We start from the raw sequence: 16,228 nt of genomic DNA on the forward strand, positions 1-16,228 counted from the left end.
ATCATTTACAACAAAATAAAACCCAGGCCACTAACCTAAATGTGAATCTAGAGGCTGAGTGAGCTCATGCAGAAAAGTTCAAGACTGCAGATGCTGAAGTATCATTTGGTCCAAACGTATTAGTCTGGACATAAAACATTTTTTGTTGTGGTATGTACCTAGCTAGTTACTTTTACTGTCTTTTACTTGCATGAGAATTCCAAGAAAAACCATAAAATATTGTAAGTAGAAGAGATGCATTGTATTTCAGTGAATGCATAGCCTTATTCTGCTCTGTTGACTTTAAGGGTATCTTTATTCTAAGACAGGTTTCTCAGACATTGTTACAGTGAGTCTTGAACTTCCTCATAGTTTACTAAAACAATATAACAAACTGCTAGCAGCAGCAGAGAAGTAAGGGTGGTGATGTCCCCCTCCCCTGCCACCCAGCTTCCCTCCCCTAACCTCTTGATTGCCCCGAGAGGACAGAGCCGGTGGGCTGCAAGTGCACAAGCGGCTGCCTGGGGGGACACACTGCCCCATAACCTGGCCCAACCACCTAGTCCCTGCTGGGGGCATGGGGCTGCGCTGGGGAGTGGGCTTAGCTTCAGCCCATTTGACCTTTGTGTTGGGAGGGATGGATGGCTACGGAGGACTAAGGCAAATTTTGGGGTGACTATAGCCCCTGCAACCTCCTCTCCCCCAGCACCACCCTAAGCTCCTGCTGCCAGCCCATGGAAATGGGGCTCCATCTGTCCCTTTTGTGTCCTCCTCCCCGTGTCCTGGGTGTCCACAGCCCTTCTGCACAAGCCCCAACCACCTGGGGCTGACAGCAGGAGCTTTTCAAACAAAAAAAAAAAAAAAATAAAAAGCACACACCTTGTGTTTCCCTTGACAATTCCAGTGCCTCCCTTGTGAGGCCCACCAGTTTGAGAACAGCTGTTCTAAAATATTTCAGATCCAAGGGCATGCCTACTTTGAGAATCCTGCTGGGTCTGGGCACCAAGCAGCCAGGCAGCATTAGGAGTTAGGCAGCTTTGTGTATGCCCACTGGCAGAAATTTAGGCACCTAGGGGACTTTACCAGCAAAACTTTAGTCCCCTAAGCATTAAGCAGCAGTTAGGCAGGGGTTTTGAGGATCTAAATTTTGGATTTAGGCACCTAATCCTCATTGAAAGTCAGTGGGACTTTGGCTCCTAAGGCCCAGAGCCTCAAAGGCATTTGTTTCTAACCTAGGGCTTAAGTGCCCAAGACAGTTTTGAAAAAGAGATATAGGGTCCTAAATCTGTTAGGCATTGCAGCACCTAAATACTTTTAAAAATCTGAGCTCCAACTCCCAAACTCTGTTAAATGCCTATCTGCATTTTAGGTGCTTAAAAATTATTACAAATCTGGCCCAGAATCCTGTAAAACAGATATAAAGGCAGCAAATTTCTAGTGTAGTCATTTAAATTATTGTCTAGTATGAAATCCAGTTTTAATCTTGGTTATACTTTATATTAAGGCTCCATTTATAATGAGTAATAAATGATTAATAGGTGGATTATTAAATGTTTAATGAGTTGTGTCTTATGGAGTCCAAGAGGCCAACAGGGTGCTTATAACTAATGCTTATAACTATCTATAATACCTTTCAATAATGTGCTTATAACCATATAGTACCCCATGCTACTTGTGTCCGTAACATATTTATAATCTACTGATCATTTATTAACATTTTGCATATTGAGATTCCATTTATAAATAATATCTAAACTGTGACTGTACTCTTGAATGGACAATCCTATATTACCTGTATACATTGACTATCTAAAGGGACATTCTTATATGACTGCTCTTTGCTTCTCTCTCCATCCAGGCAACACCAGGCTTAGAAAGTGGAAGGGTGGGGTGAAGAATCCTTGGAGCTGCAGAAGGAGCCCAGGTGCACTGTGGGGCCAGGAACAGATTTCAGGCTGTGGGGGCACAAAATTAATTCATTAGTATTTTAGGATCTGGAGAGAAGCCAGAAGCTTAGTCCCTGTAGACAGCAATTTATGATTGTATCATTTGTAAGTTGATCTCAGTTGGGTCTTCCAGCAAGAACTCCTTTAGCAGGGACCAAAATCACCATACTGTTTAAATTTAGGAACCACTGTAATAATCATACACACTTTGGAGGGGGGCAGGGAGAATTCAAAAATCAAAAGATCAACCAAAATGACTGATGTAATCTTTATACAAATACTCATGTTTTTTGTGCCAATAATCTCATTGTTTTTGGGGACTGTGTCATAATATTTGTCTTCATTGTAGGGTTGTATACAGCAAAATAGCTTTCTCAGAGTCAAAACCTAATGGACACAAGAAGCTTTTAACCTCAGTGCAACTACTCATGGTGATTCCTATATCTGCCACATGAATTTATGTTAAGCTACTACATCAAGGTAAAACGACCCAAGATTTATCTTCACTAGGATTTTACATTGAGATGGCTACTCAAGTTAACTATCTCAGTGTAAAACAACATTTTTTTTCAGGGAAGACATGGCTTCTACTTAAATTTCAGAAAGGGACTGCACTGGTAGAAAATAGAAGAGGGGTGGAGCTGTCATCCTCAGGCAACCCTGCTGATGTTCTACCCCTACATTTTCTGAAATTTGTTGGGAGTTGAGCTGTTGACTTGAGTGGGAGTTGTAGGGTTATATCCAAAGCATATTCTTTTACAGAATTGAACAATTCAGTTTGGATTAAGTGCCTCACTCCAATTTTGTTCATTTTGAGAAATGATATTGAATTAAACTATTTTTTCAAGGCATCAAAATGTTGGGAAGGATTTTCCAGTTTCTGGTCAGGACATAAATATCAGGAAACCATTTGTTTCCATGTTGTTTCCAGCTGGACAGAAGTCAGAGGTAGCAGGAAACCTGTTGTTGCAAAATCTCCAGCCTAACTCTGTGGGCTCAGAGAGTACTGATAGTTCAGATAAGTATCTAAATTCTTCAATAACATTTATATTGAACACAAACAGAACAGTTGGAGAGTCTCCCATTGTTAATATATGATTTCTTTCTTGACCCAGTAGAGAATGGGACCTGTATATCAAACTAAAGAAATAAAGAAATCTGCCTAGTGCTAGTGTATGTTTTAGTCGGTCTTTGAATAAGGGCTTCAAATCCTGGAATAATCACACTATCTTATTTTTCTTCAATATTCATAGCATTCTGCTCCCAAAGGTATTTTATTATTGAAGCAAAAAGGTAGAGTATATTATAACAGCAATCATTTAGGATTTCTACATTAAAGTGTCTTGCTGCTGACCTCATTAAAGCAACCCAGCTTAAACTAACAGACCATTTCAACTTTCTTTCCCCCCCCTCTCAATTTTTACTGTCGCTTCTGGTCTCTTTCATAGCCAAGGCTGCTAAAATATGTTACCCAAGTGGCTAGTTTTGGTCACCAAGGTAATTCTGGCCCATAATTTCCCTATATTAGGGCTCCAGTCCTGCTTAGATTGAGTACCACCTCCTGCGCAAAACAAGAGAGATCCATTTCTTATTAGCTATTGGCCAACATGAGCAGATTAAGGTTGTCATCAGCATCACTCTGGTGAGTTCCTGCTGAGCAGATAGCACTAAAAGTGCTACTGGAGCTGTTTAATAAGAAATGCTTCAGTAAATGAGAGGCACTTCTTGCTGCTGACAGAATAGCATTGGCACCACCAGCTATGTATTCGTGTATGTGCTGTGTTGTGAAAATATGAAAAATAGCTCAGCGATGGCATAATTATGGGCAATTTGCTTAATTATGTGCTAATTGTTGCTTGCTTTATAATGAAACAAGAGTGTGCTAAATGTAATGTTGGACGGTTCACATCCGGAATGTGTCAAATTCAGGACTGGCTTTTTGTTAAGACTTCAACTAGATAACTTAGCCTGCCTAAATATTTTAAGCTATGTGTTTAACTTGTTTCCTAATTTTCCTTTTTAAAGGCAGATTTTGTTTTTTAAAGCCAGAAAAGGCAGTTGTCTGTATACACCAAAGCAGGCACAAAGCCAGCACTGGTACAATACATTTAAGGGTAGATTAGATACATCTGGGCATTTCTGTCTATGGATATTCACACTCCCTGCAGACATTAATGATGGGCCTGTGAGCTAGAAAAGCATTCTTGCCCATGTTATACAGATGGGGAAATGGAGTCATAGGTATTTTCAGAAGAACTCAGCACAGTGGTTGCTCAGCTTTCTTGAAAACTCAGGTCTTTAGCGTGGGAGCTGCGCACTTCTGCAAATCTAACTTGCTCAAAGGCACATAGGAAATCTGTGGCACAGTGGTAACAGAAACCAGATGCCTTGACTAATTCTTACCCATATGACCATCTTTGCCACTTCCGTGACATCTGACGCTGGGAGTCATTTGTAAAGCAGGTACAACACTCAACAGTGAGAAACAGGGGTTCTAGATCAAGACCCAACCTAATGAGAATTATCTATTGATATGATAAAAAATCCTTGTTTTTTAGAATATTCTCGGAAAAGTGTTCTTCACAATGGAATATAGAGAAGGCTGACTTGAAATAGTGGCACCAAAATATACAGTTTTGTTGCACACGTTCAGGTTTCATGTGTCTATGCCTATTTGTGTCAATTTAGGGTGCTTGGGATCCTTTATGTATTGAGAGGAAAAGATCACCTTTGCATGATTCTTTGTTCCACCCTGAGCAATTAATGCTTTGGGGAAAAAATAGTCAATCAACATTTATATTTACTGTATGTGCTCTATCTTTAATAAAAGACTCTCTGCACATATTTAGAAAAAGCAAATAAGGTTAAATGATCAGTTTTTGACTGAAAGCTAGCTACTGGAAATATTATAGTTGGCTTTTACATATACTAATTGAAAACTAATTTGACCACAAGAGATAAAGGCTGTGGAACAATGAAGGAAGCCTTTTAGCTATTGTGCTTCTAGTTAGACTTGACTGCTCTGAGAAGACAGGAATCATAGATCATAGAATATTAGAGTTGGAAGGGACCTCAGGAGGTCATCTAGTCCAACCCCCTGCTCAAAGCAGGACTAACTTCAGCTAAATCATCCCAGCCAGGGCTTTGTCAAGCCTCAGCTTAAAAACCTCTAAAGATGGAGATTCCACCACCTCTCTAGGTAGCCCATTCCAGTGCTTCACCACCCTCCTAGTGAAAAACTTTTTCCTAATGTCCAACCTAGACCTCCTGCCCTGCAACTTGAGACCGTTGCTCCTTGTTCTATCATCTGCCACCACCGAGAATAGCCTAGGCTCCATCCTCCCTGGAACCCCCTTTCAGGTAGTTAAAAGCCGCTATCAAATCCCCCCTCATTCTTCTCTTTTGCAGACTAAACAAACCCAGTTCCCTCAGCCTCTCCTCATAAGTCCTGTGCTCCAGCCCCTTAATCATTTTTGTTGCCCTCCGCTGGACTCTCTCCAACTTGTCCACATCCTTTTTGTAGTGGGGGGCCCAATACTGGACACAATATTCTAAACCCGGCCTCACCAATGCCGAATAGAGGGGAATAATCACTTCCGTGACCTGCTAGCAATGCCCCTCCTAATGCAGCCCAATATGCTATTAGCCTTCTTGACAACCAGGCCACACTGCTGACTCATATCCAGCTTTTTATCCACTGTTACCCCCAGGTCCTTTTCTGCAGAGCTGCTGCCTAGCTCGTCGGTCCCCAGTCTATAGCTGTGCATGGGATTCTTCCTTCCTAAGTGGAGGACTCTGCACTTTTCTTTGTTGAACTTCATTAGATTTCTTTTGGCCCAATCCTCCAGTTTGTTTAGGTCACTCTGTATCCTATTCCTACCTTCCAAGGTATCTACCACTCCCCCCAGCTTAGTGTCATTCACAAACTTGCTGAGGGTGCAATCTACCCCATCCTCCAGATCATTAATAAAGATGTTGAACAAAACCGGCTCCAGGTCCGACCCCTGGGGAACTCCGCTTGTGACCAGTTGCCAGCTAGACATGGAGCCATTGATCACTACTCGTTGAGCCCTATGCTCTAGCCAGTTCTCTATCCATTTTATAGTCCATTCATCCAACCCATACTTCTTTAACTTGCTGATATGAATACTGTGAGAGACAGTATCAAAAGTATCAAAATCCACCTGGCAGAATGGTCCTTTAAAAATGTTCTTCGTTCTGGGGCAGACAAATTAAATAAACATGATCTCCCAGTTAGTTGCCGAAAGCAGTCTATAGTTCAAATAAAAATGGTAAGTGTACCTTTGTGCATGAATACCATCCATTCTATATACTGAAAATGCTCTTTCTTTAAAGCGCAACTCATACTCTAAAATTAAAATTAAAAGATGCAAGAGTTGGTGAGGGTACATGAGTGCTCTAAAGTGGGGGTTAGTTAATAAGGGCAGGTATATCAGAACCAAATCTGGGTTACCTTTTTCCAATATTGTTTGTTATTATATGGGAATATTGAGAATGCATCCTCCTTTTCCTGGTTTCAGGAAAAAAAATGTTTAGATTTTTTTAGTTCGCTGGCAGTTCTGAAAATCAAAAAATAAAATTAGTTTCAGGTGAACCCCAAAGCTGAAATGTTTTGGCTTTTTTGGCAAACCGAATGGTTGTAATAAAATTTGTTTTGGAATGAACGTAACTTCTCATTCAACCCAAGATGTAATGTTTTGTTTAAATATCTAGCCATTTAAAAATCACATTTCAAAACAAAGTAGTTTTGACCCGAAAAAATGAAATGTTTCATATTGATAATGTCAAAACAAACATTTAAACTTTTCAAAATTTATTTCCCCCAGCTTAAATAATTAGACAAAACTGATCTGACTTCGCAGAACATTTTGGTGTTGGTGAATCTGCACTTTTTGCCAAAAAAAAAAAGTTTGTCAAAATTTTTGCCCGGCTTTACCTGTCACAGATACATCCGTGTACATGAATGAGACAGCCGCTGGAACAGTGGTTCTCAAGCACGGCCTGAGGGCCACTTGTGGCCCAATCAACACACAGCTGCAGCCCATGTGACATCCTCAGGGCCATACAGGTAGTAAGTATAAATATATTGCGTGGATGCGGCTCACATACCATACAGAGAGCTGGAGAAGCAGGCCACAATGGTAAATAGATTGAGAATCACTGCACTAGAGGGAAGCCATGGGAGTGAATCCAGAAAGCACCCTGGTCAGTCACACTATCTCTGGTAACCAGCCTCCTAAAATTTGAACTTCACACTTATCTTAGCTGTGCAGCCTCTTTATTCCTCGTGGAAGCAGCATTCATCATTCTCAGTTCAATCTGCAACTCCTGCTGAGATGAGAAAGTTAGATCTCTCATGGTGATTGGGAACATAACCATATAATGACAATGATCGTTTTCTGTTCTAGATCAGTAACAGCGATCCACAATCAGAATACCCAGAAATCAGCTACGGTGTTTATGCTTCCAGCTGGTACTATCAGTATAACATTTCAGCTGTGTGAAGCTCCTATTAATAGGGAATCATAAAACATATAATACTCTATGATTAAATCCTAGTTTAGACATCAATGAAGCACCAGTACCAACTTGCTATTCAGTGAGACTCCCAATGGCCAAGAAAATAGAATGACAAAGTAGGAGGGAAAAGGAGAATGAATTAGTCACAGAAAGAAAGAAGATACATAACACTGCCTGGAAAAAGCAGGTACAAAAAAGATGGTGCCTGGTGAATATTCATGCAGAATACTCGCTATACTTCATGTTAGGTTCAGCTACGAGCTGATGAATTATGTTCCAACAATGGTTCTTATTTTATTGGGCTAAAAACATAATATTTCACACAGCTCTCTTTTTTTTGTCTTTTTTTTTTCTCCTTACCAAACACAAACTATTTTGCATCCCAATTATCCTTGCTAGCACATTTTATTGATGCAGATCAGTTGTTGAAGTTTTCCAAGATCCCTTTAAATGCAAATATTGGGGACCTTGACTGTCTCACAATATATTCATTGTGACATCCACAATTATTTGATTTCCTGCAGCATGCCCAGTCTCCTGAGAATGTCTGTCTCAGAGCTACACTGATGATATTTCCTATATACAGCCAATTTAGATTTAAAATTTTATTTTTTCTTTCAGATCTTTGTTTCTTTTGAAGCAAGACTATTAGTTAAGGAGCCTTATAAGCAATTTGTGTTTTTAAAATAAGCATGGTATTTATTTATTTAACTACACTGTGAAGGACATTTACTCTAAAGTCAGACATCCTGCAGAGATGATTTTGTGGGTTTGCTTAATTTTGCTAAATTCATTTTATTTCCTCCTCTGCTCCCTCAGCTCTCCAGAGAAGATGCTTAGGTGAGATGGTATTATCCCTCAGTAAAGTTGTGAAAGTTATACATTATAAATATGTTACAATGATAAGAGTCTCCAGGCACTACTACAGTCAGGTTCACTGTGCTAGCCTTTGTGCAAACATAAGGTAGGTAAGGTCCTGGCCACTGAAGGTATGTCTACACTGCACACTAAGCCCGGGTTCTGACTCAGGTCTGAGCCCAACCTGCTTCTGCCCATGCACAGTTCAGTCTGACTTGGGTCAACAACACAAAGGACCCAAGTCATAGGACTCTGCTGTGGAGGGGTGGGTCAGAGCCTGAGTCCTGCTGTGACTCAGATCCAAACCCTGCCGTTTTGCAGTGTGGATGCAGCTTAAACTGCAAACCCAAGTCAGAAAGTCTGTGTAGGGCAGTGTGGATGCATTAGCATGGCTATGAGACTCGGGTCCAGCAATTGTAAACCCAGATTTACAATGCAGTGTGGACTCCCAAGCACGGTTTTGGAAAGCCGAGTCCACAAGCCCAGGTCCCACAGATGAAGGCTTAGTGTGCAGTGTAGACATACCCAAAGAGTTTACCTTCTAGGGCCTCACTCTTTGCACACAAAGGCATTAACGACAAGATCAGAGCTGACATAGTTTACAGTCTAAGAAATGATTGTATATTATTTATGACTTGTACTAAGATTTTGCCAGGATTCTTTTCTTAAATTTGTGCCGAAGCTGAAAGTCAGAGAAATATATTAGTCTATTAAGAGAAAAAAGGTAAATGTCTCTCTGCAAACAAGAAAAATATTTTGTTTTAAGTGTGGTCAGAACTCAGTGCTGTTCTGACAAAACATGGCACAAAATTCCCTTTAATGGATCTGCCAAAATGGCTGTAGAGAACATCTTCAAGATTGGCCTATAGTCCACAATTGTTTCTTCATTGGAAATCATTACTGTCTTGCCATTTCCTTTTATGCATATTCTCTTTCTGATGTTGAGATAGTAATACAATGTAAGGACTATATATATCATCTTTTGTATACAACCAAAAATCCTAAACAATTTGATTTCTTTAAATAAGTATTCATGTGTATATAGACACATGACCATTTTAATTTAAAAAGAAAAGAAAAGATCTCATATGAAAGAAAAAGTATAGATGCTGGAAATGTCAGAGGTTTCACTAATGCTTGAAAATGGTCAAATTCTGCTTGTATTCACATTGGTATAAAATCAGAGTAACTCATTGAAGTCAGTAACATATATATAACAAAGGAATTACCCCATATTTACACAAGTGTAAATGAGTAGTACACTCAAACTCATTAAATAAGAACTTAAAGCAGACTTGAGTTCATGTATTTTAGTAGATGTGTCAACTAAAAGTTACTGTCAGGTGCTGGGAAGACAGGAATAGTCCAGCTGCAATAACTTTTTTGGGGGGCCTGGGCTTTAACATTTCAGTGCCTCCTACATTTTCGCCTAGTACTATCCATCTATCCATCTGGCCCTTTATCCAGCATAACTGGATGTGTATTTCAGTAGTGCCAAATCATTGTTAGAATTAAATTCAAAGAAATATTGAGGCAAATTGACGAGTGATGCTGAACTACCCAGTCTATCAGAGCAAACTTGCTTCTTGAACAACCTGATATTTCATTACCAGAGACATACTTTTTCAGTGTATTTTATGTGAAGTAATTCAGAGTCTGGTATTTTCATAATACTAGCCAAGATATTTTATAGTAGGCAATTTCCTACTTAGCAGTAGTAGTCTGACAAAAATAGTTATCTTCTATATGTCATATGGTGTATACATATTACCGTCCATCAGTAAGCATAGATATACAGGCCTTGCATGGAGGTAGATTTTGAAGATTTTAGCCATATTCATACTTTCTAAAAAAGTCCAAAATCAGTAATGCAGTGACTATTTTATATAAACCTCAAAAAGCCAAAATATCTCACTCAGAACCTTGCATTACTTTAGATTTAGAAGTTAGTTATTGCATAATTTATTTTAAAATATGTAGTATGGCAGAATCCATTTCTAAAACTGTTTTTCGTAAACACTCAGACTCTTTTAAAAACAAAACAAAACAAACAAACAAACAAAAAAAAAACTTTTAAGTATCCTCCTTCAGGGAGGGAGGGCCTGTTTATTCAGTTTTATGCAGCCAACACAATGGCTTTTTTTAAAAGCCATTCAGCTGTTTTGGGATGATTATTCAAACAGCGTTCACAAAAAAAAGTACATACATTCTGAAAGCACTTGCAGGGAATGGACTGGTAGGTCTAACTTTAATGTATCATTAAAGGTTTCAGTATATAGCAAGGTCAACAGCCTTTCAATGTAACTGACTAGCATTACTTCAGATACAGTATGTTACATTTGAGGTACTATAAAAACTTGTCATGAAATTTTAGTAACATATCTTTGAACAAATTAAAATGTCTCTATAATCCTTTTTCAAGTGCATGAAACCTACTACATTTACACAACATATCATGATTCAACATCTCGTACTTCAAAGAGGGTTACAGTTTCTCCTGTATTACCGTCTGATTCGTCAAGGTTTCAAATATAGAAGGCATGGAGAAATCAATTCTCTTTACAATTGCTGTTAGTGTCTTTCATTCTTAAAACTCTCAAGCACCTCTTTCAATCCAATAGGTTATGTGCCCAGATTAATTTTACTTTGCCCTTTTTTAAGAGGGTCAAATGTTCAAGGAATATATTCAGAAACGTCTTACTTAACAAGGGTAAAATCTGTATGAAACAATTCTGTGCAAACCTTCTAGTGAATGGGGGTTAATTTATTATAATCTTTACAAGCTGATTTATAATGCAGATGTATCCGTGGAGGGAAAATAATAGAACTGTGAGAATTTGAATTATATGGATACAAGATGTGGTATTGTCTCTATAGTAAATATTAAGGTTTCTTCTTATACTGCTGATGACCACTATAGTGCTGAGCCTGCGTGCGCGCGCACACACACGTACGTGGTTGCCAGGGAACTAATAATAAGTTTTTGCTGGACTGGGGCCCATATCAAAAGGCCACAAACTGTTCTCAGCAGAATCTTTTGAGCTCTAGATAATCTCTTGTCATTTTCCCCCCACCAGCTATTGAAGTTAATCTCCAAAAAGCCCTGGCTGAAGCTTCTGAAACCTGCACACAAGAATGTCTTATCCTAGGTCATTCTGACAACTGCTGGATGCCACCTTCGTTGACACAGTACCAACAAGCCAATCCTCCTTTGCCATCATTTGGTTTCCAGCAAGGATGGGGTCGAGGAACCAGGCCTGAGGGAAGACACGCGCTTGGAAGGCCCATTCCAAAGGATGATACTGATAAAAGCCAGGGTGGTCCATGGCCCCAGTTCTACAACACCTGTGAAAGACATTGTACCAGTGAAGATCCAGTCAAGGTGATTCCCCTGGCAAACTTCACTCCATTGCAACAGGCACCAGTGTCTGGGAGCAACACCTTTATACATGAGCACCAGTTATAAAGGCATGTCTGACAACTCAGCTATTTCAGGCTTTAACGTGTAAGTGTATATAGTCACAGCCTAACAGTTAACCTTACTGCATATACAAACCTGTTAGGCTTGTGAATATTTATGTAAATAGAATTCTGAATTGAATTTGAAGAGCTGAATCCTTAATACTGAGTTAAAGGAAATTTACCATAATTGTTGGTCGAAAGTATGCACAACAAACAAACAAAACCTTGTTCATTTTATTTCCCCAAGTGGGTCATCATAGCACAAAGAATAACTTGTTTAGGGCAGGGACTGTCTTCCTTTTTCTGTTAATTTCCTAACACATTTTGGGGCACTGTTACAATCTATATAGTAGTCATGAAGATGACTCTCAAATCCCATTTTTTGTTTTACATGTACATTATACTTAATACATTCATCAGGCACATTTCCATTTGTTCATCAGTCAGTAGCAGACAGAGATCAAGTAGGCAATTTGTCACTCTATTATTTGAAATCAGTGATTAAGGAGTGATTTAATTCTTTGGACGCAAGGCACTCTTACAGTGTTTTATGTTTTCTATGGCGAGGAAGAGAAGTGTGTTAAAGTCTTCCTGACGCTTCCTGTTTCTGGTTTCTGACTCAGCTTACCTGTATTCGTATTTTATGGGAAAATAGCATAAATGAAGCACGAAACAGAATATTTTATGTGATCTTAAAGTCCTGTTGCCTCTATAGTGATGAATTGGACCACAATGTTACAAAGAAAGTTTCTTGCTTTCCTAGATTTGCTTTTCTAGACTAATGCAAACTATGTCATAGCCCATATTCCACCTGCCAGTTTTCAGCCATGAGTCCATCACTAATCATGTCTTTACTTTGCAGATTTCACATTGGTTAATGTCCTTGTGAACTCAGGATTACATAAACACAGAAGGAAACTGGGTAGATTGTACAGCTCATGCAGTATTATGGCTGTAAACTACCGTTGTCTAGAGAATATTATGGTGATTTAAATGCTAATTTTACAGCCCTATAGTCAGTCACTGCAGGTTTTCAGTAAAGAATTAAATATAACCTTACATGCTGCACACTAAACCTATTAGACTAAGGAGCTCTTGTCATTCTAGCTTAGTTTACTGAAGAAAATTACTGACATTACTCTGCAAAGAAAGAAGAAGCCAGGAGGTGAATGTTGGATGGATGTAATTATAAATACACCCCAATTATGCTATTCTACAGGAGCTCAAGGTGATGTTCTGGAAAGATTAGGCAGTCTTCATTGAACCTTGTGCTGAATGTGATACTCTGTATGCAGCATAAAAGAAAGCTAGTAAATCCTATATTGCACACAAAGAAGATGTCTTTTTTAGATGAAAGAATTTATTATTTTCCTCCTGGTATTTTGTTTCTATCCATCCATTATGTCAGGAACAATATGTACATTCCACTATCAAATATTTTTTCTTTAAAACAAAATCAGTTAAAACACTACTTTAAATCAAGAAACAATCTAAGTTTGATGGTGGGGGGAAGCGAGTGTGTGACTACTTCCTGGGGATGGAATTCTGTGTAGGCTTCTTAATGTAACTTTGTCTGTAATTTATAATCAAAATTATGTGTAAAAATGCTGTAATATAAGCTGCTTGTAAAATTTATAGAAATTCCAGATGTTGAGGGTTTCCAATGAATGCTAAGACGCTTCTTTTATGTGCCCAGCAGGTATAAGTAGCTTTATATATTGTTGTCCCCACTGTAAATCTATTCAAATCACATTTAGTTTTAATGTGCAAAATAAAAGAAGCTTCACTTTTAACCTACTGATAGGGTTTAATTAATGAAACCTCAGAATATCTAATGGTGTATTTTTTCCTTTTAGATATATATTTCTCAATAATGTTTAAGAAAGATGTGGCACACTGGCTTCCAGTTGCATGTAAATCCTAGGAAAAAAAAAAGTTAATCCTCTGGATACAGACACACAATAGCTGTAGCTACTCACTTCTAGTTCAGGCATAAGTAAGACTTTGATAAATTAATCCAGACAATCTATATAAAGGCTTCTATATTTATTTATTGAAAAATGTGGAGGTTTTTTTCAGAGACATACACAGATTCAACAAACCTATTCATTCTGGAAAAATTAGGCCACTCTGACAAATGCAATAATATTTACTACGATTAAATAAAGGCCCTACTGATTGTTGTAGAGGAACTACACACCATAGCAAGTGTTTACAGGATTGGATCTCTGTACTGGAAAAGTCTCAAAAATAATATTTCCTGTAAGGTTTCCAGTCAGGCTAGAAATGGCAAGAGAATATTTTCTGTCACAGCATTTCACTGCTAAAATTACTGGACATAAGTTGGAAATTCATTGGCGGAATTTTTCCAAAATAAAATGGCCTTTAATCTCTTTTTTATTTTTGTTCATGCTAATTTTTTCCATACTTTATCCTCCCGTTCACCTTCCCCCCCAAAATCACACCCATTCTGTATGACATGATTGGATCCCAGAACTCTCTATATTACTCAGCTTTCTAAAGTATCCTAATGAAATAGACGTAATCCTTCCCGATCAGTCCCAAAAAACTTTAGGGTTAAATTTTTAGAGACCTAAATTAATTCTATATGCAGTCATGCTGTGAAAAAATGATTTTGATCTAGAGTCTCATTTTTCACTAGGATTAAGAAGTTTTTCAGTTAAAGAAAGAAAACTTACAATGACAAATTTCTCAAGTGCCTTCAGTGAAGAGCTCTCTGTTAAAATACAGTCCATGTTTGAGAATCTCCAAGATTCCTATGCCATCTAGTAGGACTTACAATTTAAGGAATAGACAAGAATTCAATTTTTAAAAGTCTTATTTTTCCTCAAGCAACAGTCCTGCATAAAGTCCCATTGGATTTAGTGGAGCTCTGTACTACACAGGGCTTTGCCCACACAGATCAGTATAGGATGAGATCCTGCAACCAGAGGTATCTGTGCAGTTTCCTGCACCTACATAGAACCCCAGTGAAGGAAGGGGGCTCCAGAAGGATCCATTTTCAACATCTATCCCCAAATATGTCAGTTATTTCTTCATTAGTGGTGCTCTGTGAAATGTCTGAATTTCATTTAGATGGCTGCCTTGGGTGTTACACTAAATTTGTTTCAGAAGTTGTCTATCATTTTAAATGTGGGATTGTAAATAGTAACAATTAATTTGAAAGAATTACACTTAATTTCCATTGTTGTCCCCCAGAATTACAGCAAAATCTAATTTGATACTCTGTGGGCAGTTGCTGCCTAGTTATGAATGTGGATTACTCAACCTACAATGATCTATTAATTTCTGATAGTTAGAAGATGCCTGGAACTGCTTTGCTAAACTTAGGATGATTGTGTTTTCCTGTAAATGTTTCAAAAGTTTATGGTAGATTACTTAAGAGATTCCAATATATGAATATAAAGGAGTCAGGAGAAGAGTAAAACATTTTTTTCAGCATCAATAAATATGCCCATAGGAAATGAAGCATAAGTCTACAAAAGCAAGTTATGATGTTATGACTTCCTAGTAACAAGGAATAATTATAAGATAATTACAATTATAAATACACATTTTATCCAAATCTTAAACTATGCTCACATATATATATATTTGCTTGAAGCAATATTTTCCCAAAAGGCAAGAAGAAATGCCTTGTGTCAGTACCCAGAGGACTAACATCACTGTAGACTCTTTACACATCTTACATATAAACAATTTATCCAGTACATGGACTGTACATTTTTTGTGTAATCATATTTAGTCATTTAACTTATTTTATTTTATTTGTGTGAATTTGTGGAAAAGAAACAATCCTATATATGGTATACAGTAAAATGGTAGTGATATGAATAGATTCGTTTCATACAGTGTAAAAATAAAGGAAAACCTTTGCCTTCTTCAAACTGAGTGTTCCACAGCCTTACCTGTAATTTTTTTGAAACATGACAAAGTCATAGCTAGTGCAATTCTAAACACTTAATCAAAGGAAGGAAGGGGAGAAAGATCCAATCTTCATTGTAAAAAGTTAGGGAAGTTGTTTTATTTTGTTTTTAACAACATGCACAGACTTAGGATGTGTCTACACTACAAAATTAAGTCAACCTAACTTATGTCAGCATACAGCCACTGCAGTAATTACATCGCTTTGTGTGTCTACATTTTGCTCCTTATGTCGGTGATGCGCATCCTCACCAGGAGCCTCTTGCACCAATTAAACTAACAGTGCGGGGCATTGTGGGATGACTTTTGAAAGCCAGCAACAGTTGATGTAAACAACACAATGTCTACACTGACACTGCATTGGCCTAACATTATTGACATTGACTCCACGCTTCTCATGGAGGTGGGCAAGTTACATCGGCGTGAGCAAAATTTTAGTGTAGACACTTAGACGTACATTGACGTAAGCTGACTTGTGTCGACCTAACTCTGTAGTG

The 16,228-nt window shown here is 38.2% G+C and overlaps 1 protein-coding gene across 1 annotated transcript in view; it reads left to right on the plus strand.

Moving 5' to 3' along the window:
- The window catches only part of PCDH11X (protocadherin 11 X-linked), an 887,832-nt gene extending 872,147 nt beyond the window's left edge, over window positions 1–15,685 (plus strand). Inside the window, exon 8 of the mRNA XM_067548389.1 lies at window positions 11,402–15,685. Coding sequence (XP_067404490.1) covers window positions 11,402–11,790 — 389 coding nt within the window. The 3' untranslated portion in view covers window positions 11,791–15,685. The remainder of the gene's footprint in view (window positions 1–11,401) is intronic.
- The last annotated feature ends 543 nt before the right edge of the window (window positions 15,686–16,228 follow it).

Source organism: Emydura macquarii, unplaced genomic scaffold (genome assembly GCF_026122565.2).
Source record: "Emydura macquarii macquarii isolate MOO-44397 ecotype Brisbane River unplaced genomic scaffold, CSIRO-AGI_Emac_v2 contig_1253, whole genome shotgun sequence".
NCBI lineage: Eukaryota > Metazoa > Chordata > Testudines > Chelidae > Emydura > Emydura macquarii.